The sequence below is a fragment of the Raphanus sativus genome, chromosome 4 (genome assembly GCF_000801105.2).
Source record: "Raphanus sativus cultivar WK10039 chromosome 4, ASM80110v3, whole genome shotgun sequence".
Classification (NCBI taxonomy): Eukaryota; Viridiplantae; Streptophyta; class Magnoliopsida; order Brassicales; family Brassicaceae; genus Raphanus; species Raphanus sativus.
This window is the reverse complement of record NC_079514.1, coordinates 8,018,242-8,046,149: the sequence shown is the minus strand read 5'-3', so window position 1 is coordinate 8,046,149 and position 27,908 is coordinate 8,018,242. Positions and strand designations below refer to the sequence as shown.

At 37.3% G+C, this 27,908-nt stretch overlaps 5 protein-coding genes and 6 non-coding genes across 21 annotated transcripts; 2 read left to right on the top strand and 9 right to left on the bottom strand.

The window, feature by feature from the left end:
• Window positions 1-1,317: 1,317 nt before the first annotated feature.
• On the bottom strand, window positions 1,318-7,923 carry LOC108853816 (ABC transporter G family member 42-like). Of its 2 annotated transcripts, XM_018627259.2 has the most exons (23): window positions 7,606-7,923; window positions 7,023-7,440; window positions 6,781-6,904; window positions 6,584-6,657; window positions 6,422-6,506; window positions 6,178-6,337; window positions 6,028-6,104; window positions 5,897-5,950; window positions 5,738-5,828; window positions 5,070-5,653; window positions 4,675-4,988; window positions 4,434-4,594; window positions 4,250-4,353; window positions 3,994-4,147; window positions 3,738-3,904; window positions 3,340-3,648; window positions 2,979-3,269; window positions 2,817-2,900; window positions 2,613-2,746; window positions 2,318-2,545; window positions 2,069-2,240; window positions 1,742-1,996; window positions 1,318-1,671 (listed from the first exon to the last, which is right to left on the bottom strand). In XM_018627259.2, the coding sequence occupies exons 2-23, from the start codon at window positions 7,298-7,300 to the stop codon at window positions 1,405-1,407; spliced, it is 4,167 nt and encodes a 1,388-aa protein (XP_018482761.1). In that variant the 5' UTR covers window positions 7,301-7,440; window positions 7,606-7,923; the 3' UTR covers window positions 1,318-1,404. The 2 variants fall into 2 exon arrangements, with proteins under 2 accessions (XP_018482761.1, XP_056863213.1); XM_057007233.1 differs by having other exon boundaries at window positions 4,675-5,653.
• A 1,305-nt stretch (window positions 7,924-9,228) lies between these two features.
• LOC130510680 (V-type proton ATPase subunit B1-like) lies at window positions 9,229-10,860 on the bottom strand. Of its 4 annotated transcripts, none has more exons than XR_008944395.1 (7): window positions 10,543-10,860; window positions 10,385-10,436; window positions 10,162-10,249; window positions 9,965-10,020; window positions 9,756-9,854; window positions 9,583-9,663; window positions 9,229-9,500 (listed from the first exon to the last, which is right to left on the bottom strand). XR_008944395.1 is itself a non-coding variant. In XM_057007239.1 (6 exons), the coding sequence occupies exons 2-5, from the start codon at window positions 10,202-10,204 to the stop codon at window positions 9,622-9,624; spliced, it is 240 nt and encodes a 79-aa protein (XP_056863219.1). In that variant the 5' UTR covers window positions 10,205-10,249; window positions 10,385-10,858; the 3' UTR covers window positions 9,229-9,500; window positions 9,583-9,621. The 4 variants fall into 4 exon arrangements, 1 of the variants encoding a protein (XP_056863219.1); XR_008944393.1 differs by having other exon boundaries at window positions 10,385-10,542; window positions 10,609-10,860; XR_008944394.1 differs by having other exon boundaries at window positions 9,756-9,816; window positions 10,385-10,542; window positions 10,609-10,860.
• A 1,698-nt stretch (window positions 10,861-12,558) lies between these two features.
• On the top strand, window positions 12,559-18,643 carry LOC130510679 (ABC transporter G family member 42-like). Of its 5 annotated transcripts, none has more exons than XM_057007236.1 (22): window positions 12,559-13,021; window positions 13,168-13,291; window positions 13,387-13,460; window positions 13,572-13,629; window positions 13,714-13,873; window positions 13,945-14,021; window positions 14,097-14,150; window positions 14,219-14,309; window positions 14,384-14,967; window positions 15,049-15,362; window positions 15,457-15,617; window positions 15,705-15,808; window positions 15,895-16,048; window positions 16,130-16,299; window positions 16,364-16,672; window positions 16,745-17,035; window positions 17,120-17,203; window positions 17,278-17,411; window positions 17,476-17,703; window positions 17,780-17,951; window positions 18,040-18,294; window positions 18,377-18,643. In XM_057007236.1, the coding sequence occupies exons 1-22, from the start codon at window positions 12,744-12,746 to the stop codon at window positions 18,641-18,643; spliced, it is 4,143 nt and encodes a 1,380-aa protein (XP_056863216.1). In that variant the 5' UTR covers window positions 12,559-12,743. The 5 variants fall into 5 exon arrangements, with proteins under 5 accessions (XP_056863216.1, XP_056863215.1, XP_056863214.1 ...); XM_057007235.1 differs by having other exon boundaries at window positions 13,545-13,629; window positions 14,399-14,967; XM_057007234.1 differs by having other exon boundaries at window positions 13,545-13,629.
• A 31-nt stretch (window positions 18,644-18,674) lies between these two features.
• LOC108853488 (uncharacterized) lies at window positions 18,675-21,304 on the bottom strand. The gene is made up of 4 exons (XM_018626900.2): window positions 20,386-21,304; window positions 19,392-19,925; window positions 19,104-19,309; window positions 18,675-19,030 (listed from the first exon to the last, which is right to left on the bottom strand). Exons 1-3 carry the CDS (start codon window positions 21,211-21,213, stop codon window positions 19,199-19,201), a joined length of 1,473 nt encoding a protein of 490 aa, XP_018482402.1. The 5' UTR covers window positions 21,214-21,304; the 3' UTR covers window positions 18,675-19,030; window positions 19,104-19,198.
• A 2,420-nt stretch (window positions 21,305-23,724) lies between these two features.
• On the bottom strand, window positions 23,725-23,811 carry LOC130512200 (small nucleolar RNA R11/Z151). The gene has a single exon (XR_008945756.1). It is a non-coding gene; the product is annotated as a small nucleolar RNA R11/Z151 (small nucleolar RNA).
• An 81-nt stretch (window positions 23,812-23,892) lies between these two features.
• LOC130512194 (small nucleolar RNA Z157/R69/R10) lies at window positions 23,893-23,993 on the bottom strand. Its single transcript, XR_008945751.1, has one exon. It is a non-coding gene; the product is annotated as a small nucleolar RNA Z157/R69/R10 (small nucleolar RNA).
• A 250-nt stretch (window positions 23,994-24,243) lies between these two features.
• Window positions 24,244-24,372, bottom strand: LOC130512219 (small nucleolar RNA snoR80). The gene has a single exon (XR_008945776.1). It is a non-coding gene; the product is annotated as a small nucleolar RNA snoR80 (small nucleolar RNA).
• Window positions 24,373-24,412: 40 nt separating this feature from the next.
• On the bottom strand, window positions 24,413-24,537 carry LOC130512202 (small nucleolar RNA Z152/R70/R12). The gene has a single exon (XR_008945758.1). It is a non-coding gene; the product is annotated as a small nucleolar RNA Z152/R70/R12 (small nucleolar RNA).
• Window positions 24,538-24,587: 50 nt separating this feature from the next.
• Window positions 24,588-24,677, bottom strand: LOC130512198 (small nucleolar RNA R11/Z151). The gene has a single exon (XR_008945755.1). It is a non-coding gene; the product is annotated as a small nucleolar RNA R11/Z151 (small nucleolar RNA).
• Window positions 24,678-24,769: 92 nt separating this feature from the next.
• On the bottom strand, window positions 24,770-24,869 carry LOC130512195 (small nucleolar RNA Z157/R69/R10). Its single transcript, XR_008945752.1, has one exon. It is a non-coding gene; the product is annotated as a small nucleolar RNA Z157/R69/R10 (small nucleolar RNA).
• Window positions 24,870-25,135: 266 nt separating this feature from the next.
• Window positions 25,136-26,802, top strand: LOC108852591 (UDP-glycosyltransferase 71B5). 3 transcript variants are annotated; one of them, XM_018626090.2, is made up of 2 exons: window positions 25,136-25,766; window positions 26,315-26,408. In XM_018626090.2, exons 1-2 carry the CDS (start codon window positions 25,201-25,203, stop codon window positions 26,406-26,408), a joined length of 660 nt encoding a protein of 219 aa, XP_018481592.1. In that variant the 5' UTR covers window positions 25,136-25,200. The 3 variants fall into 3 exon arrangements, with proteins under 3 accessions (XP_018481592.1, XP_018481591.1, XP_018481590.1); XM_018626089.2 differs by having other exon boundaries at window positions 25,136-25,813; window positions 26,344-26,408; XM_018626088.2 differs by having other exon boundaries at window positions 25,136-26,802.
• Window positions 26,803-27,908: the final 1,106 nt, after the last annotated feature.

Genomic DNA, 27,908 nt, shown 5'->3' with positions numbered 1-27,908 from the left:
CCCAAAACATTGATTTTTTCTTACGTCATACATTTAATTTAAATTTTGAAAGTGTAGACTGTAGAATAATATGTTCCAGAAAAAAAGACTGTAATATCAACTGCATAAGACACCAGTTAGTATTATTTTGAATCCTTTTACTTTCTTTTGCCGCACCTTATACTTGAACTAATCAAGACACTTTTATATGAGTATTTGTAACAAAATTACACAAATGCTTCAAATATATACTCTGTGATTGTTAAATAAATATAGCCACGTAGCCCACATCTAGAAGTAAGAGCTTTCCTAGTTAAATTCATTCAGATATGTTTTAAACGTTTTTACACCTATTCTAATCAGGAGTTGTGTTGTTTCACACTTATTTGCAATTGCTACTCTATTCGATTTGGATCTTTTAAAATTTATAATAATAGAACTATCTTGAGGTGTTTCTAGCGTGAGTAATAAACTAAAAATAAAAAGAGAGCTTTTAAGAGTTGTGTGTTGTTTTCCTCGATATTTGAAAATTCTAACGACCGACATTCGAAGAATCAATAAGTTTGAAGTTGATGATGCTAATCACTTTCTAAAGCATTTATATTGTCACGGGAGGAAAAAAAATATCAGGTGCATCGACCATATTAAAAGGAGACGGAAACAAAATATAATAACAACAAAAACGATTTAATGTTTGTCCGTGGAAATTAGAAAACACGTGAACTAACCAAGGTACATGGCGGGACCAGCGGTGGTCAGGTCGACGCTGCATCACATGGTGACCTCACCTCCACGCTCGACTAACAAATGTACCTTCTTATACAAGATACGATTGAAGTGCTTTTATGAATTACGTATATAGATCATTCATGGTATTAAAAAGTAAAGTGATAGGTTTATTGGAAGATAACCTAAGGTTCAAGAAACATTTGCACGAGTATCAGGTTCTGTGAACAGTTTGATATTCATTCTCCTCATATAACAGTGGAAGAGTCTTTAAAATATTCTGCTTGGCTTCGACTTCCCTACAACATCGATTCAAAGATCAAATATGTGGCCTTTTCTTCTGGCAAAAAGCTAAGAACATGTAAGTCTCTTCTCCCCATTTTGAAATATGATTGTGTACCAAAGGGTTCCAAAAACGTTTTGTTTACTAAACCTACAGAACCTGAGTTTTCTAAATGCCAAAACATTCTTCTTCATACTGAACCTGTGAACTACATTTGCCAACGTAAGACTACTATAAATCATTCCTCTGTATATACAGTTGTGCAGGCATCGATGTTTCTCATACTCCATTATAGTACTCAACCATTTTTTTTCTCTGGGCACAACTGTAATAAATCTAGAAAGCTTAATTTATTTATTTGCTAAATACCAAACGTTATTCTTCATACTGACACTGTGAAGCAGGATTACAGTAAATCACTTCTTTTGGAAATTGAGTTTACCTATGAAGAATGCAAAAAGAGATGCTAAGAGAATGGGAAAGGCAATGAGAACGATAGCTACAAGAGCCAAAGAATCATATCTGAAACCAAAATATTCTTCCACGAAATCTGAAACCTTCTTCCTCTCTCCGAACGCTATTACCTCATTCTCCATATCACCATACTGAGACGTGAGCAATCCATTCAAAACCCATGACGTGGGGCTCAAGTAATACATCCAAATCCACCATTTCGGAATGCTCTGCATATCAATCGACAAAACTCTCAAACAATTTGATATTTTTATCTTTCTCTTGGTAAGAAGTACTTACAGGTTTTGGGATGACATAACCAGCGAAGAGATTGACCATTGAGTAGAAGGCCGAACGGAGAGTAAAAGCAACGTGAATGTTTGGGGTGATGACGACTAAAAGCATACCAAAATAGTTGTAAATGAGCAACGTGCAGAAGACTGCGTAGAAGCTCCAAAACACTTTGTACACCGAGAAGTAATAGCCAACCATAGGATATAAGATTATCACACATAAAATAGACTGGACTAATGAGTATGGAATCTCAACCAACACCTACAAAAAGTCAAGGCTTCAGTTTATCTATTACTCCCTGTATGTGGATTGATTTGAGGAAAATGTGTTAACCTGTGCAAGGGAGTAGGCCCATGAGTTGTACATTTGAGAAAATCTTTCACGGTAGAAGACATTTCTCTCGGTTGCAATGCAGAATAACACTGTAGAGCAATTGTTCATTCCAGTGAAAAGAACCACCGTGTACATTGATCCCAATACGTTGAAAAGATCTTGTTGAGTGTCTCTGCAAAGAAGAAAGGTAAACACAAAGTATTGGAACAAAGAAACTTAAAAGAAAGATGAGAGGGAAGAGATTCTAACATTTTCTTAGCCTTTTGCCAGAACAAAACGCCACAGATCACAGAGGTAAAACACATGAAGAGGATGCGAGTGAGATTGTAGGAAGGGTTTCTCCAATAAGAGAGTTGTTGTTTCCATAGGCATGCCTTGAACTGTTCCCAACCCGTTTGAGCATAACGCGTCGAGGAGGTTAGTTCTTCTGTTTCTGAAGATGTACCTCTCATTTGCTCTATTACTATATTGTTCTCCCTAAAAAACAAAGAAAAATAAGTAAGTATCAAAAACAAAACAACATCTCAAGTGTTGATAGACTTACTTAAACAAAGAAGATTCCTTGTATATTTGGGCCAAGTCAACACCAAGTTTGTCTTCTGATGATCTAGATGTAATGTCTAGTAACCAAGTTGCTGGATTAGTGTTCTCTTTCATTTCCGGAACTCCAGGAATCCTCTGCAGTTGTAATTTACTATTGTAAATAATGAAGAAAAAATAGTTATAGTATATCTTATTGATAATTTACCATAAAGTATTCAATAACATTGCTTGAATGTTGTCCAAGAGGTCCATGATAGATAATCCGTCCTCCATTTTTCATCAAAACCAGCTGCAGTTAAATGTCACATAATACTATTAGAAAAGTGACTTTTAAAATGGGGATGTTTGTTATTTTCACTATTGTTACCTCATCAAATGCTTCAAAGATATCAGTTCCCGGTTGGTGAATGGTGCAAACAACAGTCCTGCCAGTCTCTGTGATGTTCTTCACAGCTCTCATCACAATCGCAGCAGCTCTTGCATCTAATCCTGTGGTTGGTTCATCCATGAATATGATTGAAGGATTGGCAACAAGCTCCACAGCTATTGTTAGTCTCTTGCGTTGTTCTGTTGTCAAACCGCTAACTCCAGGAAGTCCTACTATGGAATCTTTAATACCCTCCAGCTCTATTGTCTCAAGAACTTCTCTGACTATTGCCTAAAAGCAAATACGCAGACAAGTGGGAGCTAAGACAATATTCTATTTTAGCTTCCAAACAATGACTTACCCTCTTTGTTTCTGAGTTGATGGTAGAAGGAAGTCGAAGCCAAGCAGAGTATTCCAACGACTCTTCTATGGTTAAATTGGGAGAGTGAATATCAAACTGTTCACAATAACCTGAAACCCTTGCGAAGGTTTCTTGAACCTTACGGTAACCACCTACTTGGATCTCTCCTTCAATGTCACCGCGGCTTTTCCTTCCAGAGAGAACATCCATCAGAGTCGTTTTACCAGCACCACTCACACCCATTAGAGCAGTGAGAACACCAGGCTTGAATGCCCCTGTAACGTTAGAGAGAAGCTGCACCTTCTTGCCCTTTTAACAGAAACAAGAGCCACCACAACACATTCTAACTCTTGTCTTTTGTTTAAAGGGTTCAATAAGTTTTTAGATACTCAGTTTACCTGAGGAGTTTGGACGAAATAACAAACGTCTTGAAATGTGAAAGTAAGGGGCTTGAAAGGTAATGCATTTTTGGATTGGGAAGCAACTTTAGAACTTGACTTATTGTGGTTTCCTGAACTTTGACTGTTATCATCACCAGACACAATCGCGCGAGACCTATTTGATGCTGAAACGTCAGGTAAAGATCAGTCCTCATATGCGTATACTAACGCCATTGCACTCACATATTATATAAAAGATATCTTTTGAACTTACCCTTTAGAAATGTCAAAGCCAGTACAAAAATAATATTGAAGAAGAATGCCAAGCCAATTAAAGCAGCAAATGCACTCCAGTAAGATTGATCACCAAAGTTCAGCCCTCGAGCATCAAGAACTTCTTCCCCTAACGTTCTGTTTCCAGATGTTGTCTAATAGTAGTAATAGATACAAATCAATAATGAGACAATAAGGATATATTATGATTTAAAAATTAGTTAGAAAATGTGAAAGTTTTCTAGAGAATTGGTTACCTGACTCCATCGTGTAGAGAAAAATTCATTTGAGGTTAGACCAATCTCAGCATATGACAATGGAGACAACCAGAAACCCCACTGAAGCCAAGCAGGCATGGACGCTGAAATATAACAGAACAATACTACAACGAATCCTCCAAAAACATATTATGAAACGTGTGTTTCAAGTAACATGACTTACGTTTTCGAAGGACGAATCCTCCGAATAATGAGAGAAGCACTACAGAGACAGTTCCAATTGTTGTGGCAAGAACAAAATCTCTAAAGGTGGCGGCTATAGCACGGAACATTGATATACATGAAAGGTGTAAAGCAAAGAAGATCAAGAACTGGCGAAAGAACCTGGAAGGAACATAAAAAGATAATTGAATTGGCAGATAAATTTCTTGAATTGTACAAAACATGTTTGTGACTGTTGTTACCTGCCAATATCAGGACTATAACCAATGACATAATATGTCAACGACGTCCACATAAAAGCTTCAAGAAATGAAATGGGTATCTTTAAAATAGCTGAAGGAACTGCATAGGCCCAAGCAGGATAAAAGTACAACTCTTTCTGCTTGTAGAACACTGAGAGCCTTGAAATTGTTAGTGTGAGTTCTGGAAGTCCATCAGCAAGCATTTTAAAGATTGAAAAGAACAAAGAACCCATAAGATAATTAGCATGCACTACATCTCTTTTAGACCCAGTCCTTAGATAAACCGTCATTGCAATAGATCCAATGCAGATCAACTGCAGTAAAAAGGTAAAAGGGTTTAGCATGTAATGGTTAAAACAAGTATAGATTTTCTGGTAAAGAAGCCATAAACTTACGAGTCCAGACTTGAAAACATAAACAAAAGAGTTTCTTTTTATCAGAAGAAACTCTCTCCTTGAGCAAGCTCTTAACATCTCCCAGTTACTAAGTGAGTATTTTCTTGAGCATAAAGCCTCTTTCTGAGCCTGAGACTTGTCATGTGTCTTGGAGAGTTCTTCTTGTTGTTGTAACGCAAGCTCAGACTTTTTGAACCTCTCTATAAATGAGTCAATGGAGACATAACAATAAGGTTTGTCTATGTGACACCAATACTGTTCTTGATCTTTCCTTGAGATAACCTCCTGAAGAAATTCAGCAACAGATTTTCTAGTTGGACATTTAAATCCACAATCCTCAAAGAATGTACAAATATAATCCCTTGGACCAATGTAGATTATCTTTCCTTCTCCCATAAGAATCACATCGTCAAAAATCTCAAATGTTTCTGGTGCAGGCTGAAGCAGTGAAACCACTATGGTTCCTTCAGACAGAAGGGCATAATGTTGGAGACAAGATACAATCTGGAACGTTGTTGAACTGTCCAGACCATTAGATATTTCATCCATGAACAGAGTTTTGATTGGACCTACGATCGTCTCACCTGCAGTAGATAACAGTTACATACCAAATATGAAGTTTGTCTTGAAAGACATTAGAACCAATGTGCATGTGAATTCTTAAGTACCTGTAGTTAATCTTCTCTTTTGGCCACCAGATATTCCTGGTCTTGAAGTATCTCCAACGCGTGTATCTGCACAGAAACTGAGTCCTAGGATCTGATAATAAAAACAGATGCATTAATAACTTCTGTTAAGAACAGAAAACACCTCTGAAATTAACATACCTTTAGGATATAATCAGTTTGCAGATTAGTCTTTGAACCTTCAATTGAAGCTGCCTGTCATGATATAAGATTGTTATTATTTCAATCTTGACTTCTTATTATTTTCATATTAAAGCATCATAGTTTTTTACCTTCATGTATGCATCTATATCAGGATCAGGAACTATTCCTTTCAGTTTCTCCCTTCTACTAATCTCTTTCACAGTTTCTGTTAAGGTCACAAACGTTTAAAGCAACAAAAACTCAGCAAATAGAAATATATGAATAATTGTTTTCCTCACCTAAACGGCTTCCTGTGCCTTGAAAACATCCTGAAAAATCGAGTGTCTCTCTTACAGTAATCTCTGGAATGTGTAGATCATTTTGACTTACATAATTTGATGTTTTTTCAGGAACAAACTCTGATAATAAGTGACCGTTGTAACTAACGTTTCCTGTAGTCTGTAAGGTGGAAGCAACTCATTTGATTTTTGAACAAAACAACTTATATACATTGTTTAAATTATTGGATTAACAAAAACATACCTTCAAAGAAGGGTCGAGTCTTCCAGCTAGTGCAAGTAGCAGAGTGGTTTTACCACAACTAGGAGGACCAAGCAACAAAGTCATTCTGCAAACAAAACAAAACGGTGTTCTTTGTAAATAACGCAAAGACAAATTAGGAAGTGTTTTTTGAGAAGAATCTACCTTTTAGGCCTTACGATACCACTGACGCCATTCAAGATGCTTATGTTTTTTTCTTTCTTTAAACACATGACTCTCTGTCACAAAATCACCATAATGAACATGATTAGTTACAAGAAGTCCAAGATTGGGATATTAACGTGGAAACTTATTTTTTTGTGCTACACGTGGAAATTTAAAAAGGATACAATCTCACTTACAGATAGTCTGCTTGCAATAGCATTCCAAAGAGTTGGGATGGGCTTTCCATAAACTACCTCACACTCTGCTTCCACAAAAAGATCACTGAACCTCACTTCAATCGTCGGTAACTCGAGACCAACCCTACAAAAATATACATGAGACTGATATAGACACCAATAATATTTACATTTTCTAACATATAGACATGAAACAAGGAACAGAACCATAATAAAACATAGTCTTGAACCTTGAAACTTACTCATCGATTCTGTTCTTAACTTTCTGCAATAACTGGAGATTATCATCCTCAACATGTTTAATGAGATCATCAATAAAGAGATGTCTATCAAGATCTTCAAGTTTAGAAACATCCCTGACTCGTCTCTCGTTTCTCCTCCCTTGTTCATCTCTGTTCCAGAACAGAGCAGTAGTGATCCTTTCAAACGTTGGTAATCTCTCAATAGCAGCCCATTGAGAGCGAACCTCCTCATCACCAACGTTACCATTCTCATCTCCAGCTATTTGAGGCGTTGTCATTACTGGAGACAAGATTCCCAAAAAGATTCTACGTTACAGAAGAAGTTATATAGAGAAATGATCACAACCCAAGTGGGGGCTTCACGACATGGACATAAGTTAGAGGTCTTAATGCGAAGCCCCACGAGCATGGATCAACTCTGAACAAACACAAGAAAATGAATGAATGAAAAAATTGGGTGAGCGTTGAAAAAAATATTTAAAAAAATGGTGCAATGTTTAAAGAAATTCTCTTGATTTGGAGAAAAGATTCAATGATTGCGGCTGGAATCAACGAGGGTTCTTACACAATTGAAAGTAAGTACCTATTTTGTGTAGTTCTTGTCTGCTTCAAACAAGGTAGGTAAGTACCAAGAGTCGGGTTTGATTTGAAGAGCAGTTGAAAATTCAACTGCCAAATAACATGGAAAGTGGAACATGGCATGTCAGACACTAAGTCATATTCAACCCAACTATTTTTGGAGAAAACGATCTTCAAGGGTACAACACATCAAACTCCATAAATAGGATAATATATAACAAAAGAGTTGCTTCTGGCCAGAAGATATCTATGATATTGCCATGCCACACAGCCTGTCGAATAAGAGATGGAACCGTGTAAAATTGTTGACTACGTAAGAATAAATATAACGACGGATCCTACGGGCTCCTTGATCCTCCAAACATGTGAGCGCGTTATGGTCAGAATAATATATAATTGTTTGATTTGCTAAACGTGTAGGATATGATTTTGTGATATTTATGAAATATACAAAAGGAATTCTATATATTAATAACTAGGATCGGCCCGCCCTACGGGCGGGATATATTTTACTAATAATCTAGATTATTATTTTTTATATGATTTTATGGTTTGTGTTTTTGATGTCATTTGCAAAAGATATGTATGAAATTATTTTGTCTTTTAGAAAATTTTAAGTGAGGAGGGATTATTTATGATAAGATATACATTTTATTTTCACATCAGTGTTAAGTTAGCTATATTCAAACTCTCTTTAAAATTTATGAAGTTATTACATTTATTTGCATATGGTTTCTTTAATGTGTTATCATATAAATACAATTTTCATTTATTTTTATATTTAATTAATTTAGTCTATTTTATTATATTTCTCAATTAATTTTTAATAATCTTTTAAAATTATGTGACTTTATTTTTATAATATTTTGTTAGTTTCCCGTATTTTGTGTTTCAGACGGAATATTTGTTACTGTAAAATATATTATTATTTTCAAAATTATTTTTAGGCTATTGAATTATTTTTTAAAAAAATCACATTCCTTATTTATTAGTCATTTTTAGAATCATATTTTTTGCGATATTTTCACTATCATTGATAAAAAATTATATGCCGTTAATTTTTACTTTTGAGAGTAGTTAAATAATATGGTGTGCTGATATGTTTAGTTCGATGTATAGTTTTATTGAATTTGTTTTTATGTTGAGGTATTCTTTTAGTTCGATGTATAGTTCTATTTAAATTTGTGACGGTATTAAAATAATCCAATGAATGAGTAATAAAAGTAGTGTTTAAAGAAACTGAATGAATAATAGTTTAATAACTTTTGCTTGTGGCTTTTTTTATTTGGTGACCAAAACACGTCTTTTTTTTTTTGGTAAAAGACCAAAACACGTCTTTAATAAAATTTTCCATGCTGTAATTACTTTCAAAATAATGAAGATGATAGGCATGAGGATTAAAACTACATGATCAGTTAATCATATATACAAAAAGGTGATTATCAGTTTATCAAAATCTGGGGTTTGTTTGATGACAATCACGAAAGTTCTTAGGGAAACGAAACTTGATTAATATCACACTCTAATGTGACATTTATGCTCTTGCCATCATCTTAGCATTGAGACCCAAGAGTAAAAATGTAACCTTGCAGTGTATCGTTTGCGCTGCTTACTCAAGGACAAACAAAAAAAACTAATCCACGTTGTCTTTATTCATCGTTATTCAATTACAAAAAATGCATACAACAACATATATCACATGACCTGGTATTTTGATACTAAGGAGAATCATCATCAGGATGGCATAACCTGTTGTAAAACCACATGGTGTCAGCCTCGACTACATAACTTGTTCTTGTGCCATTCATACTGCGCATATATCCACTTCTATATTGAGATTATAACGTGTCCAAAGCTTGCTTCTCTGTGGCAGAGTACTTAGGCTGAGGCTCAGTCATTCTGCAGAAATCCTACTACACATCAAAAATCTAATCAAAAGGTTATTTGCAATGATCATAAGTTGTTTATTATATTAGCTTACTTGGAGAAAATCCTTAAATGTTTCCTCCATCACCAATGGTTATATAGACAGGAGCAGATTGATCTTTGAGAACTCCTCTACCTGCAACTAAGTTAGGATTAACACTAAAAGGCACAATAAACAGTGACTCCACACCAGACATAAAGTTAGAGTAAACCATAAGAATCATTAACCTGGCCAGTTCCTTTCTCCCCGTTAACCTCCAGGTTCTGACCATATCTCATAGATTCATCTCTGAAGGGAATATTAACAATCTCATTGTAAGGAAGACACTGGTACATTATAAAGTTCAATAAATCTTTTAAAATCAGTAAAGTACTCCTGAAAAAGATAATTTGATAGTCTATGCAAAGCTTATCTCTTTATAAATATTTATTTATACCTTGACTTGTTCAATGATGACCAAGAGAACTGCAACACCTGAGAGAGTTCTATACTCTACACAATTCAAAAACTCTCAGATCAGTCTTTTACAGAAAACGATTGATATGTGATCAACAAAGAAAACAATCTACGCCATATGTTAGTTAGACAGTGTTTCATGATCGGTATCTACATATTAAAATCAAATCAACATACCCATTCCGATCACGGGAACTATGTTGATACCAGCAGCAACCATTGTTACTGTCACATATCGAAATTAAATCAAACTGCTCCCCAACCACTGTGAACAAAAAGGAATCACAACGCGAGTGGTGAATAAACATATCGATATCTAAAATGAAACCAAATCAATTGAAAATTTGATGACCACAACGTTCGAACCCGTAAAAGTGACAAAGAGAACACAAATACTAACATGAGATGGCGAGGAGTACCATCCATGACCAGCCCGACAGCAACAACCATATCTGCAATATACAAAGTTTTTAAGTGTGATTACTGAACCCATGACTGCAAGAAACTCCGCCGCGGAGTGACGGTCGGAAAGCCTTTCAAGTGTCTGCCAATACAAACCTAGGAACAGAATATCCTTAGAATCCAGGCGAAGCATATGAACTCAAGCGGAGGAGGACAACAAACCTGGGACACCCTCCACATAAATCACGACGCCTCCGTTACGAAACCCAAAGGCCATCGTCACAGCTTCACCGCCGCAACCGATGAAACCGAAGAGCAGAATGATCTATTCCACAGGGTTTTCATAAGGGCCTTACACACACAGAAAATTACAGAAGAAGCCCAACACGGCGAGCCCGCTAAGAATTATACTCTGCGCTTTGTTTAAATGAATCTGACGTGTCGGACAAAGAAGGCATCAGTTTCCACGCTGGATGCTGATGTGTCTCAACCTGGAGAGAGTAAAGTGTATTTTATATAAATAGACACGTTATACGTATGATATACCAATAACAGAGCTTTTACAAAAGAACTTCCATACATTAATAATATGTGTGATATACCAATAACAGAGCTTTATATATATATATATGCATATGAGAGAAAATTCCATAAACTTTGTTAAACTTTTTAATATCTAATTTTTGTTACCCAATTTAATACTTTAGTTAATTATTCTGTTCATTTTAATATATATTTTTAAATGGTGCTCATTTTAATACACTTTATTTTAATCAAAAATATTACTAAGCTTCAAGAAAATTTCGAAGAACTCCAAAATCCATAAACAAATTTTTAAAAATTCACATTTAAGTTTTAAAAGTATAGTTAACTAAACTGTGGATCGACCATATTTACCACGTGGATTGTCCATGTTTTCATCTCTTGAAAATTTCTGTCTATCTGCTTTTAATCAAAAGTACCCAAAAGCTGGTTACAAGGAGCTCATCATGGAGATTATAGGACTTGCGGGTAATCTTCCTTTGGGTGTTCGTGTTTTTGGTTTAAATCTGCGATGAATGTCCCCAAAAGAGTGGATGCAGGCACTTCCTAGACTTGGGACAAGTCTCGATGGGAAGATTGAAACGGTGTTAATGTTAAGCTACGACTCTTTGTGCGATAAAAATAGAGATTTATTTCTTCATATAGCATGTTTATTCGTAGGTCAGAGTATTAGCTACCTTGAAAAAGTGTCTTGAACACAGTGACTTGGAAGCCAAGCATGGCCGTAATTAAGGTCCTAGAGGAAAAGTCTCTCATATCTATATCTCAAGAGGAACTTCTGGTGAATACTAGGCGTCGAAGTAATCATAAGCATCCCACAGTAATTAAAAATAAACAACTAGCAGAAAGTACTGTACCAGCTCAAAAACATTTTGTGGACTGACATATGGTAACCAGTCATTGGATATACGATTATAGTACATAGAAGGGACTGGAGTTGTGAATATGGAATCTAAACTAGCACCTGCAAAGCCAGAAAAGGATTCAACTCTGGATGCTATCCTACAAAAATATTGGCATCTAATAATAGCTAGGTGTGGTAGCCTAAGCGATTTGCTATAAGATCTATTAGGTAAAAGTTGATAAAAACATTTTTAACTTGAGAAATGAGTACGCCCATGAGGAATACATCCGAGCAAACCTTTGACGGTAGAAAACATTGCGTTCGGTTGCAATGAAGTTCATTGAGCCAAATATGCTGAAAAGATCTCGCTGATTATTTCTGCATATTTAAAAAGAAATACAGACTCCGGGAGACGTTTATTACCTTTATAGACTTGAATAGCGTAACCCCACACAACCGAAACAGTCACTGTGTTTGAAGAATCTTGCGGAATCCAAACTCGTAGCCCGGATGAGACGAGCCACGGATTCTGTCTGGTTTGTTTTTGGAAAGAATGGATCAACCGCGTCCAAGTGATGGAGTGATACCGATGGAGCTAAAGGGTGCGCACATAGCTGGCCAAATAGGTTCCCACCTTACATCAATCTATGAAAAAGAGCACATGTTTATTAATGTTTAGACATTAACTACACATGTTTATTCTCCACATATAGTTGGGTTAAATTATAAAATTCCCAACAAAAACAAATAAAAATAAATATGTAAGGTGCATTTTGAAGATTTCGTACCTGGCTTAGGGGTGGCAGAATATGTAATTCCGACCAACTGCTATTATCTCCACATATTTTAAGCCTACAAATGCAGCATATATTATTCAAGGGTCGAACGTGGATCCGCCTCTCCTTGTGATCATATCTCTATATAACTTCTTCTGTAACGCGGAATTTTTTCGAGAATCTTGTTTCCAATAATGGCAACGCCTCAAATAGCTGGAGATGAAAATGGTAATGTTGGTGCTGAGGAGGTTCGCTCTCAATGGGCTTCTATTGAGAGATTACCAACGTTTGAAAGGATCACTACTGCTCTGTTCTGGAACAGAGATGAACAAGGGAAGAGAAACGAGAGACGAGTCATGGATATTTCTAAACTTGAGGATCTTGATAGACATCTCTTTATTGATGATCTCATTAAACATGTTGAGGATGATAATCTCAGGCTACTGCAAAAAATCAAGAACAGAATCGATGAGTAAGTTCCAAGGTTCAAGATTATGATTGCTGTATCTTTTCTTTTTTCTTTTTGTTCCTTGATTCAAAGGATAGCATTCATGTTTTATATGTTAGAAATGTAAATTTTATTGGTCTCTAATGCCAATCACACGTATATTTTTGTAGGGCTGGTCTCGAGTTACCGAAGATTGAAGTGAGGTTCAGTGATCTTTTTGTGGAAGCAGAGTGTGAGGTAGTTTATGGAAAGCCATTCCCAACACTTTGGAATGCTATTGCAAGCAGACTATCTGTAAGTGTTCATTCAACTGTTTAAGTTTCCACGTTAACTTCCTAATCTAGGAAATCTAGTAATTAATTATATGCATAATGGTGGTTTTGTGACAGGGAATCATGTGTCTAAAGAAAGAAAAAAATATAAGCATCTTGAATGGCGTCAGTGGTATCATAAGGCCTAAAAGGTAGATTCTTGAAACAACACTTCCTCATAAATCTTGGCTTTCTTTACAAAGACAGAAAAGTTTTTGTTTTTGTTTTGTTTGCAGAATGACTTTGTTGCTTGGTCCTCCTAGTTGTGGTAAAACTACTCTGCTACTTGCACTAGCTGGAAGACTAGACTCTTCTTTGAAGGTTTGTTTTTGTTTATTCAAACACTGAAAGAATGTATATGAGTTGCTTTGTTCACAAATCATCTGAGTTGCTTCCACATCACAGATTACAGGAGACGTTAGTTACAACGGTCACTTATTATCAGAGTTTGTTCCTGAAAAAACATCAACTTATGTAAGTCAAAATGATCTACATATTCCAGAGATTACTGTGAGAGAGACACTCGATTTTTCAGGATGTTTTCAAGGCACAGGAAGCCGTTTAGGTGACGAAAACAGTTATCATATATTTCTTTTTGGTGAGTTCTTGTTGCATTAAACATTTTTACCATAACAGAAACTATGAAAGAGATTAGTAGAAGGGAGAAACTGAAAGGAATAGTTCCTGATCCTGACATAGATGCATACATGAAGGTAAAATCTATGATGTTTAATATGAATATAATAAAAATTCTAATTAGAAATATAAAAAATTCTGTATCATGACAGGCAACTTCTATTGAAGGTTCAAAAACTAATCTGCAAACTGATTATATCCTAAAGGTATGGTACTTTCAGAGGTGTTTTCTGTTCTTATCAGAAGTTATTAATGCATCTGTTTTTATTATCAGATCCTAGGACTCAGTTTCTGTGCAGATACACGCGTTGGAGATACTTCAAGACCAGGAATATCTGGTGGCCAAAAGAGAAGATTAACTACAGGTACTTAAGCATTCACATGCACATTGGTTCTAATGTCTTTCAAGACAAACTTCATATTTGGTATGTATCTGCAGGTGAAACGGTCGTAGGTCCAATCAAAACTCTGTTCATGGATGAAATATCAAATGGTTTGGACAGCTCAACAACATTCCAGATTGTATCTTGTCTCCAACATTATGCACTTATGTCTGAAGGAACCATAGTGGTTTCATTGCTTCAGCCTGCACCAGAAACATTTGAGCTTTTCGACGATGTGATTCTTATGGGAGAAGGAAAGATAATCTACATTGGTCCAAGGGATTATATTTGCAGATTCTTTGAAGACTGTGGATTTAAATGTCCAACAAGAAAATATGTTGCTGAGTTTCTACAGGAGGTTCTCTCAAGGAAAGATCAAGAACAGTATTGGTGTCACATAGACAAACCATATTGTTATGTCTCCATTGACACATTTATTGAGAGGTTCAAAAAGTCTGATGTTGAGTTACAACAACAAGAAGAACTCTCCAAGACATTTGACAAGTCTCAGGCTCAGAAAGATGCTTTATGCTTAAGAAAATACTCACTTAGTAACTGGGATATGTTAAAAGCTTGCTCAAGGAGAGAGTTTCTTCTGATGAAACGAAACTCTTTTGTTTATGTATTCAAGTCTGTACTTGTAAGTTCATTTCTTCATTACCAGGAAACCTATACTAGTTTTAACCATTTCATGCTAAACCCATTTACCTTTTTACAGCAGTTGATTTGCATTGGATCTATTACAATGACTGTTTATCTAAGGACTGGGTCTAAAAGAGATGTTATCAATGCTAATTATCTTATGGGTTCTTTGTTCTTTTCAATCTTTAAAATGCTTGCTGATGGACTTCCAGAACTCACACTAACAATCTCAAGGCTTTCAGTGTTCTACAAGCAAAAAGAGTTGTACTTTTATCCTGCTTGGACATATGCAGTTCCTTCAGCTATTTTAAAGATACTCATTTCAGTTCTTGAAGCGTTTATGTGGACGTCGCTGACATATTATGTAATTGGTTATAGTCCTGATATTGGCAGGTAACAATATTTTATGTGGACGTCGCGGACATATTTTGTACACTTCAATAAATTTATCTACTAATTCAAATTTCTTTTTATATGTTACTTTCAGGTTCTTTCGCCAGTTCTTGATCTTCTTTGCTTTACACCTTTCATGTATATCAATGTTCCGTGCTATAGCTGCTACCTTTAGAGATTTCGTTCTTGCCATAACAATTGGATCAGTATATGTAGTGCTTCTCTCATTATTTGGAGGATTCGTACTTAGGAAACGTAAGTCTTATTACTTGAAAGTTGAAACACACGTTTCTTAATAAGTTTTTGGAGGATTCATTGTAGTAATGTTCTGTTATATTTCAGCGTCCATGCATGCTTGGCTTCAGTGGGGTTTCTGGCTCTCTCCATTGTCATATGCTGAGATTGCTATAACATCAAATGAGTTTTTCTCTACACAGTGGAGTAAGGTAACCAATTCTTCGGAAATTTTTCACATTTTCTAGCTAAATTTTTAGTTCATTATTGATTTGAATCATCTCTCTATTACCATTAGAGAACATCTGGAAACAGAACCTTAGGGGAAGAAGTTCTTGATGCTCGAGGGCTGAACTTTGGTGACCAATCATACTGGAGTGCATTTGGTGCTTTAATTGGCTTCGCATTCTTCTTCAATATTGTTTTTGTAATGGCTTTGACATTTCTAACGAGTAAGCTCACAAACCATCTTTTATATAAAATGTGAGTGATAGACGTTAGTGTATGTGATTGATTTTTTTCCGTTACTTCAGCTTCAAATAGGTCTCGTGCGATTGTGTCTAGTGATGATGATAACAGTCAAAGTTCAGGAAACCATAATAAGTCAAGTTCTAAAGCTGCTTCCCAGTCCAAAAATACATTACCTTTCAAGCCCCTTACTTTCACATTTCAAGACGTCTGTTATTTCATCCAAACTCCTCAGGTAAACTGAAAACTTCTTGAACCTTTAGAAAAAGAAAAGTGTTAAAATGTGTTTCTGTTAAAAGGGCAAGAAGGTGCAGCTCCTCTCTAACGTTACAGGGGCATTCAAGCCTGGTGTTCTCACTGCTCTAATGGGTGTGAGTGGTGCTGGTAAAACGACTCTGATGGATGTTCTTTCTGGAAGGAAAACCCGCGGTGACATTGAAGGAGAGATCCAAGTAGGTGGTTACCGTAAGGTTCAAGAAACCTTTGCAAGGGTTTCAGGTTATTGTGAGCAGTTTGATATTCACTCTCCTAATTTAACCATAGAAGAGTCCTTGGAATACTCTGCTTGGCTTCGACTTCCTTCTAGCATCAACTCAGAAACAAAGAGGGTAAGTCACTGTTGGGAAACTAAAAATTATTATATCCTTTTAGCTCCGACTCGTCTGAGTATTTTCTTTTAGGCAATAGTAAGAGAAGTTCTTGAGACGATAGAGCTGGAGGACATTAAAGATTCCATAGTAGGACTTCCTGGAGTTAGTGGTTTAACAACAGAACAACGCAAGAGACTAACAATAGCTGTGGAGCTTGTTGCCAATCCTTCAATCATATTCATGGATGAACCAACCACAGGATTAGATGCGAGAGCTGCTGCAATTGTAATGAGAGCTGTGAAGAACATCACAGAGACTGGCAGAACTGTTGTTTGCACCATTCACCAACCGGGAACTGATATATTTGAAGCATTTGATGAGGTAACAATAGTGAAAATAGCACACATCCCCATGATGTGTACTTTTTTTTTAGAAAACTACTTTATGTGTGACATTCAATTGCAGCTGGTTTTAATGAAATATGGAGGAAGGATTATCTATCATGGACCTCTTGGACAACATTCAAACAATGTTATTGAATACTTTATGGTAAAAGTTTCTATAATATGTATACTAAAACTGTTTTTTTTTTCATTATTTACAATAGTACTTTTCAACTGCAGAGAATTCCTGGAGTTCAGGAAATGAAAGAGAATACTAATCCAGCCACTTGGCAACTAGACATTACTTCAAGATCATCAGAAGACAAACTTGGTGTTGATTTGGCCCAAATCTACAAGGAATCTTCTTTGTTTAAGTAAGTCTATAAACAATTAGGTTGTTGTTTGCTTCAAACTTACTTAATTACATGTTTGTTTTAGAGAGAACAACATAGTAATAGAGCAACTGAGAGGTACATCTTCAGAAACAGAAGAACTTACCTCCTCGATGCGATATGCTCAAACGGGTTGGGGACAGTTCAAGGCATGCCTATGGAAACAACACCTCTCATATTGGAGAAACCCTTCCTACAATCTCACTCGCATCCTCTTCATGTGTTTTACCTCTGTGATCTGTGGCTTTTTGTTCTGGCAAAAGGCTAAGAAAATGTTAGTCTCTTCCCTCTCATCTTTCTTTTAAGTTTCTTTTTCCTCAAACTCTGTGTTTACTTTTCTTATTTGACAGAAACACTCAACAAGATCTTTTCAATGTATTGGGCTCAATGTACACGGTGGTTCTTTTCACTGGAATAAACAACTGCTCTACAGTGTTATTCTGCATTGCTACCGAAAGAAATGTCTTCTACCGCGAAAGATTTGCTCAAATGTACACCTCATGGGCCTACTCCCTTGCACAGGTTAACACATTTTCCTAAAGTCAATCCACATACAGGGAATACAAAGTAAACCTAGCATTGGCATTGAGCTGAAGCCTAAATTTTGTAGGTGTTGGTTGAGATTCCATACTCATTAGTCCAGTCTATTTTATGTGTGGTAATCGTATATCCTATGGTTGGCTATCACTTCTCGGTCTACAAAGTGTTTTGGAGCTTCTACTCAGTCTTCTGCTCGTTGCTCATATTCAACTACTTTGGCATGCTTTTAGTCGTCATCACCCCAAATATTCACGTTGCTTTTACTCTCCGTTCGGGCTTCTACTCAATGGTCAATCTCTTCGCTGGTTATGTCATGCCAAAACCTGTAAGTGTCTTCTAAAAAGACTGACAAACTTCTAAGTTATGTAACAAATCAAAACATGTCGAGAATTTTATTGGATATGCAGAGCATTCCAAAATGGTGGATATGGATGTATTACTTGAGCCCTACGTCATGGGTTTTGAATGGATTGCTCACATCTCAGTATGGAGATATGGAGAATGAGGTTATGGCATTTGGAGAGAAGAAGAAGGTTTCAGCTTTCGTGGAAGACTATTTTGGTTTCAGATATGATTCTTTGGCTCTTGTAGCTATCATTCTCATTGCCTTCCCCATTCTATTGGCTTCTCTTTTCGCATTCTTCATCGGTAAACTCAATTTCCAAAAGAAGTGATTTACTGTAATCCTGCTTCACAGGGTCAGTATGAAGAATAACGTTTTGGTATTTAGCAAATAAATAAACCAAGCTTTCTAGATCTATTACAGTTGTTCCCACACAAAAAAAAAACAACGGTTGAGTAGTAACATTCAAAGAGCAAAGTGACTCTCACCACATGACAAAAAAAGAACTCAAAACTTAGGATCATGAAGTATGAGAAACATCAATGCCTGCACAACTGTATATACAAGAGGAAGGATCTGAGCTTTATTCTTCTCCTTGGCCAAAAGGAAGACAAAGAAACAAACTTGGTGGAAAATACACAACCCTTTGAACAGGTCTCTTCTATAAGACATTTACTTCTGAAGTTAGTCTGGAAGACAAAACTAACCCACCTACAAGCTACAAGACAAAAAAAAACATTAATATAGTTGATTCAGGCAGAGTTGATTTTCTATTAAAAGAATAAACTTACCTCAGGATTCTGCCATTGATTTACATCAGTAGAATATTAGGCTCAGGCGCTGTTTAGCTAATTCTTGAAGCGAATGGTTAGAGAGAAAAAAAACGCTAGGTGTTCATGGCAATTAGCTCATCAGGCATGCATTGCCTTATGTTAATGACCATTGAAGTGTTATAAGGCGATGAGATGTCACAGCATTGACGGCGAGGCGGATTCATCTGCCATTGTATTTAAGAGAAAAGGAAGATTTTAAATCTGGTACACACTTAATGAAGCAAGGTGTATTTATAAAATTATTACCAGTTCAACATTGAGTTTCAGCTTACGAGACCGAACTCGGATGCGTTGTAGTCGCTTAACCGCTTCTGCTCTGTGGCAGTTGCCGACACTATGAAGCCTATAGCTACTCCATGTCCCACCAGTCTCATCTGAGCCTACACCATTCAAGAAAAAGACGAGCGGTCTGGCACATGGATCTCTGGGATATTCTCTTGTGCTGAACATATAGTTGCTTCGGACACCTGACCCTCTCCTCCACGTAGAGAACGTCTTTTGCAAGGTGAGAAGATCCGGGAGGAGTTTATTGCCTTCGTAGACTTGAATCGCGTAGCCCCACACGACCGAAACAGTCACTATGTTTGAAGAATCATAGCACACGCTCTGCTGCAATATCCTTGCGGAATCAAAACTCGCGGCACCGATTAGACGAGCCACGGACTCGGTCCGGTTTGTTTTTGGAAAGAACGGATCAACCGCGTCCAGGTGATGAAGTGATACCAGTGGAGCTAGAGGGTGCGCGCATAGCAGTCCAAATAGGTTCCCTCTTACATCAATCTACGGAAAAACAATAGCACATATATAGTAATGTTCAAACAGTCACTACACTTGTCCAAAAACAACCAAACAAGGCAAGTAAATTAATACTTCAGTTATTGAGGTTAACTTTCCAAATATAGAAACTCTATGTTGGTCATCAATCAGCACCAATGGAACTATATATCTCAATCATTGTTAATGTTCAGACAGTAACAACACTTGTCCAAAAACAAACAAACAACGCAAGTAACCTAATACTTCAGTATTGAACTAAACTTTCCCAATATAGAAACTCTAGGTTGTTCATCAATCATATATCACAATCATTGTTGAAAATAGAATGTTCAGACACTAACTACACTTATCCAAAACCCAACCAAAGAAGGCAAGTAAACTAACACTTTCAGTTATCAAACTAAACTTTCCAAATATAGAAACTATCTCAATCACAGACAAAACTTAGAAAGTCTGTGTTTACCTGATGAAACCCAGGTTCGTGAGTCAACGCAACACCAAGCTCAGCTAAGCAAGAGAAGATCCTGGAGTCGCTTCCATACATATGCGCATACCTCATCAAACAAGAATCCAAAACCCTAGCAAGAACCTTCCCAAGCGAAGCGCTTACAGCGAACCCTCCACCACCAAAGGCCATATCAAACGAGTACCTCACGTTCTGATCATAAGACTCCGAGTTGCCTCCGACGTACCACCACTTCCGGTGGTCGTACTTGGACAAAACCGTCACGAGATTGTCCACGAAGAAGACGGTGTCGTCGTCTCCGAACACGAACCACCGCACGTCTTTGTTATCTCCCCGATCAACCGTCTCCTTGACGACGCGAGCGACGCGGATCGCCGATCGGAGACCGCCGGGGAAGGTGTAGGGAAACCTGGAGGTGTCTTGGGAGACGACTACCGGAGGGAGATCGGGATCGAGTCCGCCGGCGCCGCGATCGAGGAAGACGACGGCGCGGGTGGAGGAGTCCGTGGAGTACCAGAGACGGACGTAGGAGCTGCGGCGGAGCCAGGAGTCGCGAGAGGCGGCGATGGAGAAGAGAAGGTGGCGGCGCTGGGTGGAGAAGAGAGGCAAGGAGCGAGCGATGGAGGAGATTTGGTCGCGGCGGAAGGTGCAGTAGGTGAAGAGGGTGAAGGCGACGGAGCAGAAGGTGAGGAGTAAGAAGATGTTTCTGACGCGGGGAGAGAGAAGTGGTGGTGATTTGGAGGGAAAGGGCATCTCAGGCGAGAGGGAATCGGGTCTACTAGAGAGAGGTGGATCGGATCGTCTCTTTCGTCTCGTTTGGTTCATTTCTGAAGATTTTTTTTATTCAGTTTTGGTCTGAATCTCTCTCTCTCTCTCTCCGTGAACTCGTCCAGGCTTATGTTTCTCGGGAACTAGAAGGCGAAACCGTCTCAGTTACAGTGAATGGTTTCGGTTTCACGGGTCGGGTAATACCAGATTCGGTCCGGTTCCACGCGTCGGACCCTGCTACTGAGACAGATATTTATGTGTTTTCTTTTTTATACTTTAAAAAAAAATTATTATTAATTTCATCCCAAACCGGAAAAATGGAATAGTATAGATTTAGGGAAATAGATTTTTATTACTACATTAAGAAAATTTAATAGAATAAAATAAGTACAGTTATATATTAGAAAACACTACTCTTTTTGTTTCATTTTAATTATCATTTTGCTTTTATGCACATAGATTTAAAAAATAATAGTTTTGCATATATAAAGTCTCGTAAACAAATTATGAAATCAAATTCCAAGAGATATTCCAGAGATTTTAAAATTTAACAACTAAAAATATATTTAAATTTTAAATTTTATTGATTACAAAACATTAAAAACTTATTCTAAATTCTTGATTGAATTACACCTCCTAAGTGCTAGTTAATTTTCAATAAAAACTTTATAGGAACATTAAAAGTCAAGTTTAGTCACTTATTTTACGTAAAAGAACAGAACAAATTTACGTTTCGAAAGAATATCTAGTTTGTTGATGTTTTTCATTGTGTTTCTATGTGACAAGTGACAGTAGCGTTGCCGTTTACTATAATTTTTATAAAATCTTAGACCTTTTATTTTTACTTCAAATTTCGAATGACATATATCGAATTATCATTACATATTTTTGTTGATTTTTCGTAGTTATTTGTGAAAATTCATTAACATAAAACATAAATATTGAGATACAATAATTTTTTGCATTATTCAAAGAAGATTGAAAAGAAAAAGTTTTGGGACTAATGTGGTATTTTTTTAACACAAAAAAACTCTTGATCGAACTCTCACGGTTGCTTCTCTCGCCGCTGACGTCCCTAACGAGAATTTATGTTTTGATGTGTTAAATAGATTTTCTGACTGCGACTTTCAAGTCAGGGAAGTTGTCTGTTGTGTCTCTACTCTTCTAAACATGTCTCTTCCGTGCTTCGCACTAAACACATAGGGAGCTTTCGAGCCTACTCAGAGCAGCTCCAACGGTGAACTCACCATTGGAATCCTTAACAATTTAATATCAATTTTTTTATTTTTTTGAACAGTAAAGGACTTTAATCTAGATTGAGCTTGCAATGGTGTTACCAGTGCTGTTGTTTCTTCACTGCCTTGTTTTCAAAATTGATTGGCTTCTGGGAATCAAAAACAGAGAGAGAAGCGTACAGAGGTGAGAATATCTCTGGTAAAGATGAAGGAGCCATGGCAAAGATGAAGGAAATGGAGAAAGAGAGAACAGAGGAGGTCGTTGGGTCTTTTGTACGGATGGTGGTGTTGTACAAAGCATGACCTGTGATTTCATCTAAGGTGAGGACTTTGGATTCGATTGTCGCGTTTCCAAAGAGAGAGAGACGCGAGGGAAATTCATAAGCCGTTGAAGATGAAATCGATGGCTGAGATTGGGTTTAGAAGAGAGGTGAGGGGAAGAGAGATTCATCGGAGCTTTCATGGCGAAGGAGAGAAGAAGCTTTCATTGCCGACAAAACTAAACTCAAAACATCACCTGCCCAATAACCCGTTGCCACCTGTCTTAAGGATCAAGTCCTTAAACCTCTTAGGGAAGGATTGATCCGATGAAATCCTTACATTATTTGGCTTTTATAATATAAATCTATTCAACTCAGCATATGAAAGCACGCTAAGGATCAGTGATGGACTTCCATTGCACCTGCTCTCATCGTCTTCATTTGGGTTCTGCGACACTTTTCGGATTCAGACGTATTAACCACTTCATTTAATTAATTCAATTTAATGCACCTTCAATCACTAGCTTTGATCACTACATCAAGAACTTTATCACTCCCAACGGCAAAACAAAACTTAGACCATCTCCAATGTATTTCTCTATTTCTATCTCTAAAATAGAGATGTGTTTCTCTCCAATGTATTTCTCTATTTTTACCTCTAAAAAGGAATATTCTCAAAAGATTTTATTTTTATTTTACAATAAGTATCTTTTATTTTTAAAAATTGCAAATCAATCCTATTCAATTTTACCTTTATAAGATTTTTATACATTTTTAACTTTGTTTAAACAAAAGTTTCATTAAAAAAATTGTTAGGTAAATCAAAGGTGTCATTTTATGTTTATAAAAACTGTATTTTTTTATAAAAATAATTGTTTTTGATATAATTATAAAAGTTTAAAAATTAAAGAACTGTTTTGAAATAAAAAATAGTATTCCTCTATTATAGAGGTAGATATAGCAATGGGTTGGAGCACTTTTTACTTTATTATAGAGTTTGGAGGTGAATATAGCAATGGATTGGAGATGCTCTTAGATATCATATGCTCTTCTTTACACTCATAGCATAAAATATACTTCAGTGTGTGACAAATTCAGATCATTTATCAATAAACCTCACTGAAATCCGCTAAGATTTTCTTTTTTACCATCATAAGCTTTTATATAAGCCCAACAAGCCAGGACATGAATATCAATCATACAAAAAAAAGACTAATCAAGATTAAATTAATCAGATGAAAGGGTATACTCAGACAGCCAAGGGTTACTCTTCAACTTCTGGGTGAAGTGCCCAGATCAGAAACTCTAGTCCACAACATAATTGTATCATCACCATATACCCTTCCACATTCAATCAACACAAAAATTCCCAAACTCTATTAAAATACACCTACAAGCAAGACCATAGCTTGAAAGAATGAGCTTAACAGAAATGAAAACAGTTACCATAATGGTCTCACATCAATATCTGGAATACAATAATGGCACCAAACACAGTCTCGATAGAAACTTGTTCAGGAGTTCAAAAAGGTTAAAATGTTAGGGATGACACAGACAAAGGAATATTACACAAGTAATAGAGATTGAAAATAAAATATGCGAGGCATTTCCAGGATCAAAAGGCATTAAGAAAAAGCAAGATGATCAGGATATACCACAAATTACTATTGCGTCACAAGCCATTATACCTGAGGGAACTGTATTTATCACTCAGAATTGGTAATGGACGCCAACAAAAAAACACATACACTGAAAGTTCGATATGCTCAGTGGAAGGAGAAGTCGTTTAATTAGGAAAGCTCACGGCAAGAACAAACCCTTTTTAGAATTTGTAATTGTCCACTGCTCTTCTTACACTCTTCGTGCTTTTATCTCATCACAGCATCAAAATACATAACACCCCAACCAAATAAAAAGAACACAAAATCAATATAAAAAGCTTCAGTGTGTGTAACAAAGTCAGATCATTGATCAATAAAACCTCACTGAAATCCGCTAAGATAATTGTTTTTATCATCATAAGCTTTTTATATATCCCATCTAACAAAAATAAATCCTTTCATAATTTTTTTTCTCAAATAAATCAAAAGATAAAACTTCGTAATGATTAGTGTGAAAGGGAATACTCAGACAGCCAAGGGTTACTCTTCAACTTCTGGATGAAGTGTCCAGATCAGAAACTCTAGTCCACAACATATTGTATCATCACCATAAACCCTTCCACACACACCCAAAAAAAACACTTAAAAAAAAACATAAACTCTCCAATTAAAAAGTCACACAAACAAGTCTTATGATTAGCAGAAGACGAAAAAACGTATAAATACACAGACTAAACAGAGAACTAGGGTTTCCCTCGGCGGCTATAATTTATTTTAGCCTTTTCTTGACCCATTTAGTTTCACTGGGCCCATCTTACGTGACCCAACAGAGAACTTTAACTACTAAACACACACACACCTTCCATTACCATTCCTGTCTAAACCAGTCAACACTGAACAAAAAAAGACAAAACCCAAAAAGGGAAAAGAAAATATAAAACAAATAAAATGAAAATCGAACTCGTGTTCATACCCGCGGCGGAAATCGGCCATCTCCGATCAACCGTCGAGTTAGCAAAGCAACTCCTCAACGAAGACGATCGTCTTTCGATCACCGTACTCATCATCCCTCGCCCTTCCTCCGATGATTCCGACCACGTCACACCCCTTTTCACGCCGTCTCAAAAACGCCTCCGTCACGTCACCGTCTCCGCCGCGGATCATCCGCCCGACGTTCCTCTCGATCCTCAAACCTACATGGACAACCAGAAGCCGAAAGTGAGAGACGCAGTCTCCGGACTCCTCGATCCTACACGGAGGCTCGCCGGATTCGTCGTCGACATGTTCTGCACGTCGATGATGGAAGTAGCCGACGAGTTCGGAGTCCCGACTTATATGATGTACACGTCGAACGCCGCGTTTCTCGGGATCACGCTTCATCTCCAGTTGATGTTCGACGAGGAGAGGTATGACGTCAGCGAGCTGGACGACTCGGTCAACGAGTTGGAGTTTCCGTGTTTGACTCGTCCTTATCCCGTGAAATGTCTTCCTTATTTCTTCACCTCGAAGCAGTGGCTACCTTTCTTCTTTGACCAGGCGCGAAACTTCCGAAAATTGAAGGGTATTTTGGTAAATACCGTTGCTGAGTTGGAGCCTCACTCTCTGAGAATATTCTCCGGAGGTGGTGACCTTCCTCAAGCGTATCCAGTGGGACCACTATTGCATCTCAAAAACGACGACGTAGAAGAGAAGAAATCGGAGGTTTTACGGTGGCTCGACGAGCAACCGGCGAGATCCGTTGTGTTCCTCTGTTTCGGGAGCATGGGAGGTTTCAACGAGGAGCAAACTAGAGAAATAGCCGTCGCGTTGGAACGAAGCGGTCACCGGTTTCTCTGGTCTCTCCGCCGCGGATCGGCTGATATAATGACGGAGCGTCCCGGAGACTACGCGAATTTGGAGGAAGTTTTGCCGGAGGGATTCTTGGACCGGACGAGGGATAGGGGGAAAGTGGTGATCGGATGGGCACCGCAAGTGGCGGTGCTGGCTAAGCCGGCGATCGGGAGCTTCGTGACTCACTGTGGATGGAACTCGGTGCTTGAGAGCTTGTGGTTCGGCGTTCCGATGGTGACGTGGCCGCTCTACGCGGAGCAGAAGATAAACGCGTTCGAGATGGTGGAGGAGCTTGGATTGGCGGTGGAGATACGGAGGTTCTTTAAAGGAGATTTGTTGTCCGGAGAGATGGAGATGTTCTCGGCGGAGGATGTAGAGAGAGCGGTGAGGCGTGTGATGGAGGAAGGTAGTGACGTCAGGAACCGAGTGAAGCTGATGGCTGAGAAGTGCCACGTGGCGGTAGAGGATGGCGGATCTTCGCAGGTGGCTTTGCGGAAGTTTATTCGAGACGTGGTCGAAAATGTTCTGGTCTAATTGGATGGGACCATGTGGAGGCAAGAGCATAGTTTATGCACCGTTTATACTAATTTCCCACTTTGGATATACCGTTATGTATGTTACATTTCTTGAATAAGGTTTTGATGGTGTATATGTACCGTTAAGAATACTAATCAAAAAACAATGTACCGTTAAAAATAATAATAATCGAAATTGTATTGACTTTTCGGCTTAACTTCTTTCTCAAAAGTCAATGGTGAATACGCCTTTTACATATATGACTCCTTCAGAAGTATTTTTGTATACTGTGATCTTAAATTTGTCTAGCCATTCATTATCATGGCATCTTCTTCTTCTTCGCCTCGCAACTCGAGATACAACGTCTTCGCGAGCTTCCACGGCCTAACATGGGAGGAATACAAGTCTATGACTTTCACTCGCATGGTGAGTGTAACAGGTCATAGACATTAATTCCTTGCATAATACATACAAATGTTGCTAGCAAGTAAAGAAAATGGACTACTGTGTGTTTTCAGGTTATCAAAGAGACGCTTCGGCTCACTAGTGCACAACCTACGGTACATAGAATACCTACTGAGATGCTCAAGTTGGAGGTTGGTTAACCATTCATTATATGTTGCATAATAATTTGCTATCATCACATCTAACGATCGATAATCGTGTGTACGTACTTGGGTGATAATCGTGTGTACGTACTTGTACCCATATAAGCATAACACATGAACACATTTTATGTTTCTTTTTAGTCACGGTACATTGTCCAAGGATTACATTCCGTTTGGAGCTGGTGCCACGCTTTGTGTAGGGTCTGAGTTTGCAAAGTGTATAATCGCTGTGTTTCTCCATCATTTGTCTAGATTCAGGTTATCTAATATATTAGTTGTTATATTTTTCATAAGATATTTTTAAAACCTTTTTATCAAAAAGAACGATATTTTTATAACTGATTTTTTTTTGGGTCAGGTGGTCCTTCAACCCGAAAACTAGAGTTCTTCGAAGGTATATGCTTATGTTTCCGGCTGGTTGAAAAGTCGAGATTGCAAAGCAACTAAGTGATCGGAGTTGATTTTCTTCTCATATATGTTTGGTTTTCTTCTCATATCTGTTACAAGAAGCAGGATGCCATATAAACAATTGAGGCTTCCTGTATAATATTTTGGCAATGTTTGTATGATTATTTAGTGTTCGGTTTACTTGAGAATCTTAAACAATTTATTGTCAAAAAATTGGCCACAATGTTGTAGGGAATTGACAACAGATGAGTTTTAAAAGGTGAAATAGATATAACTGTTTTTGGTTACAATTTT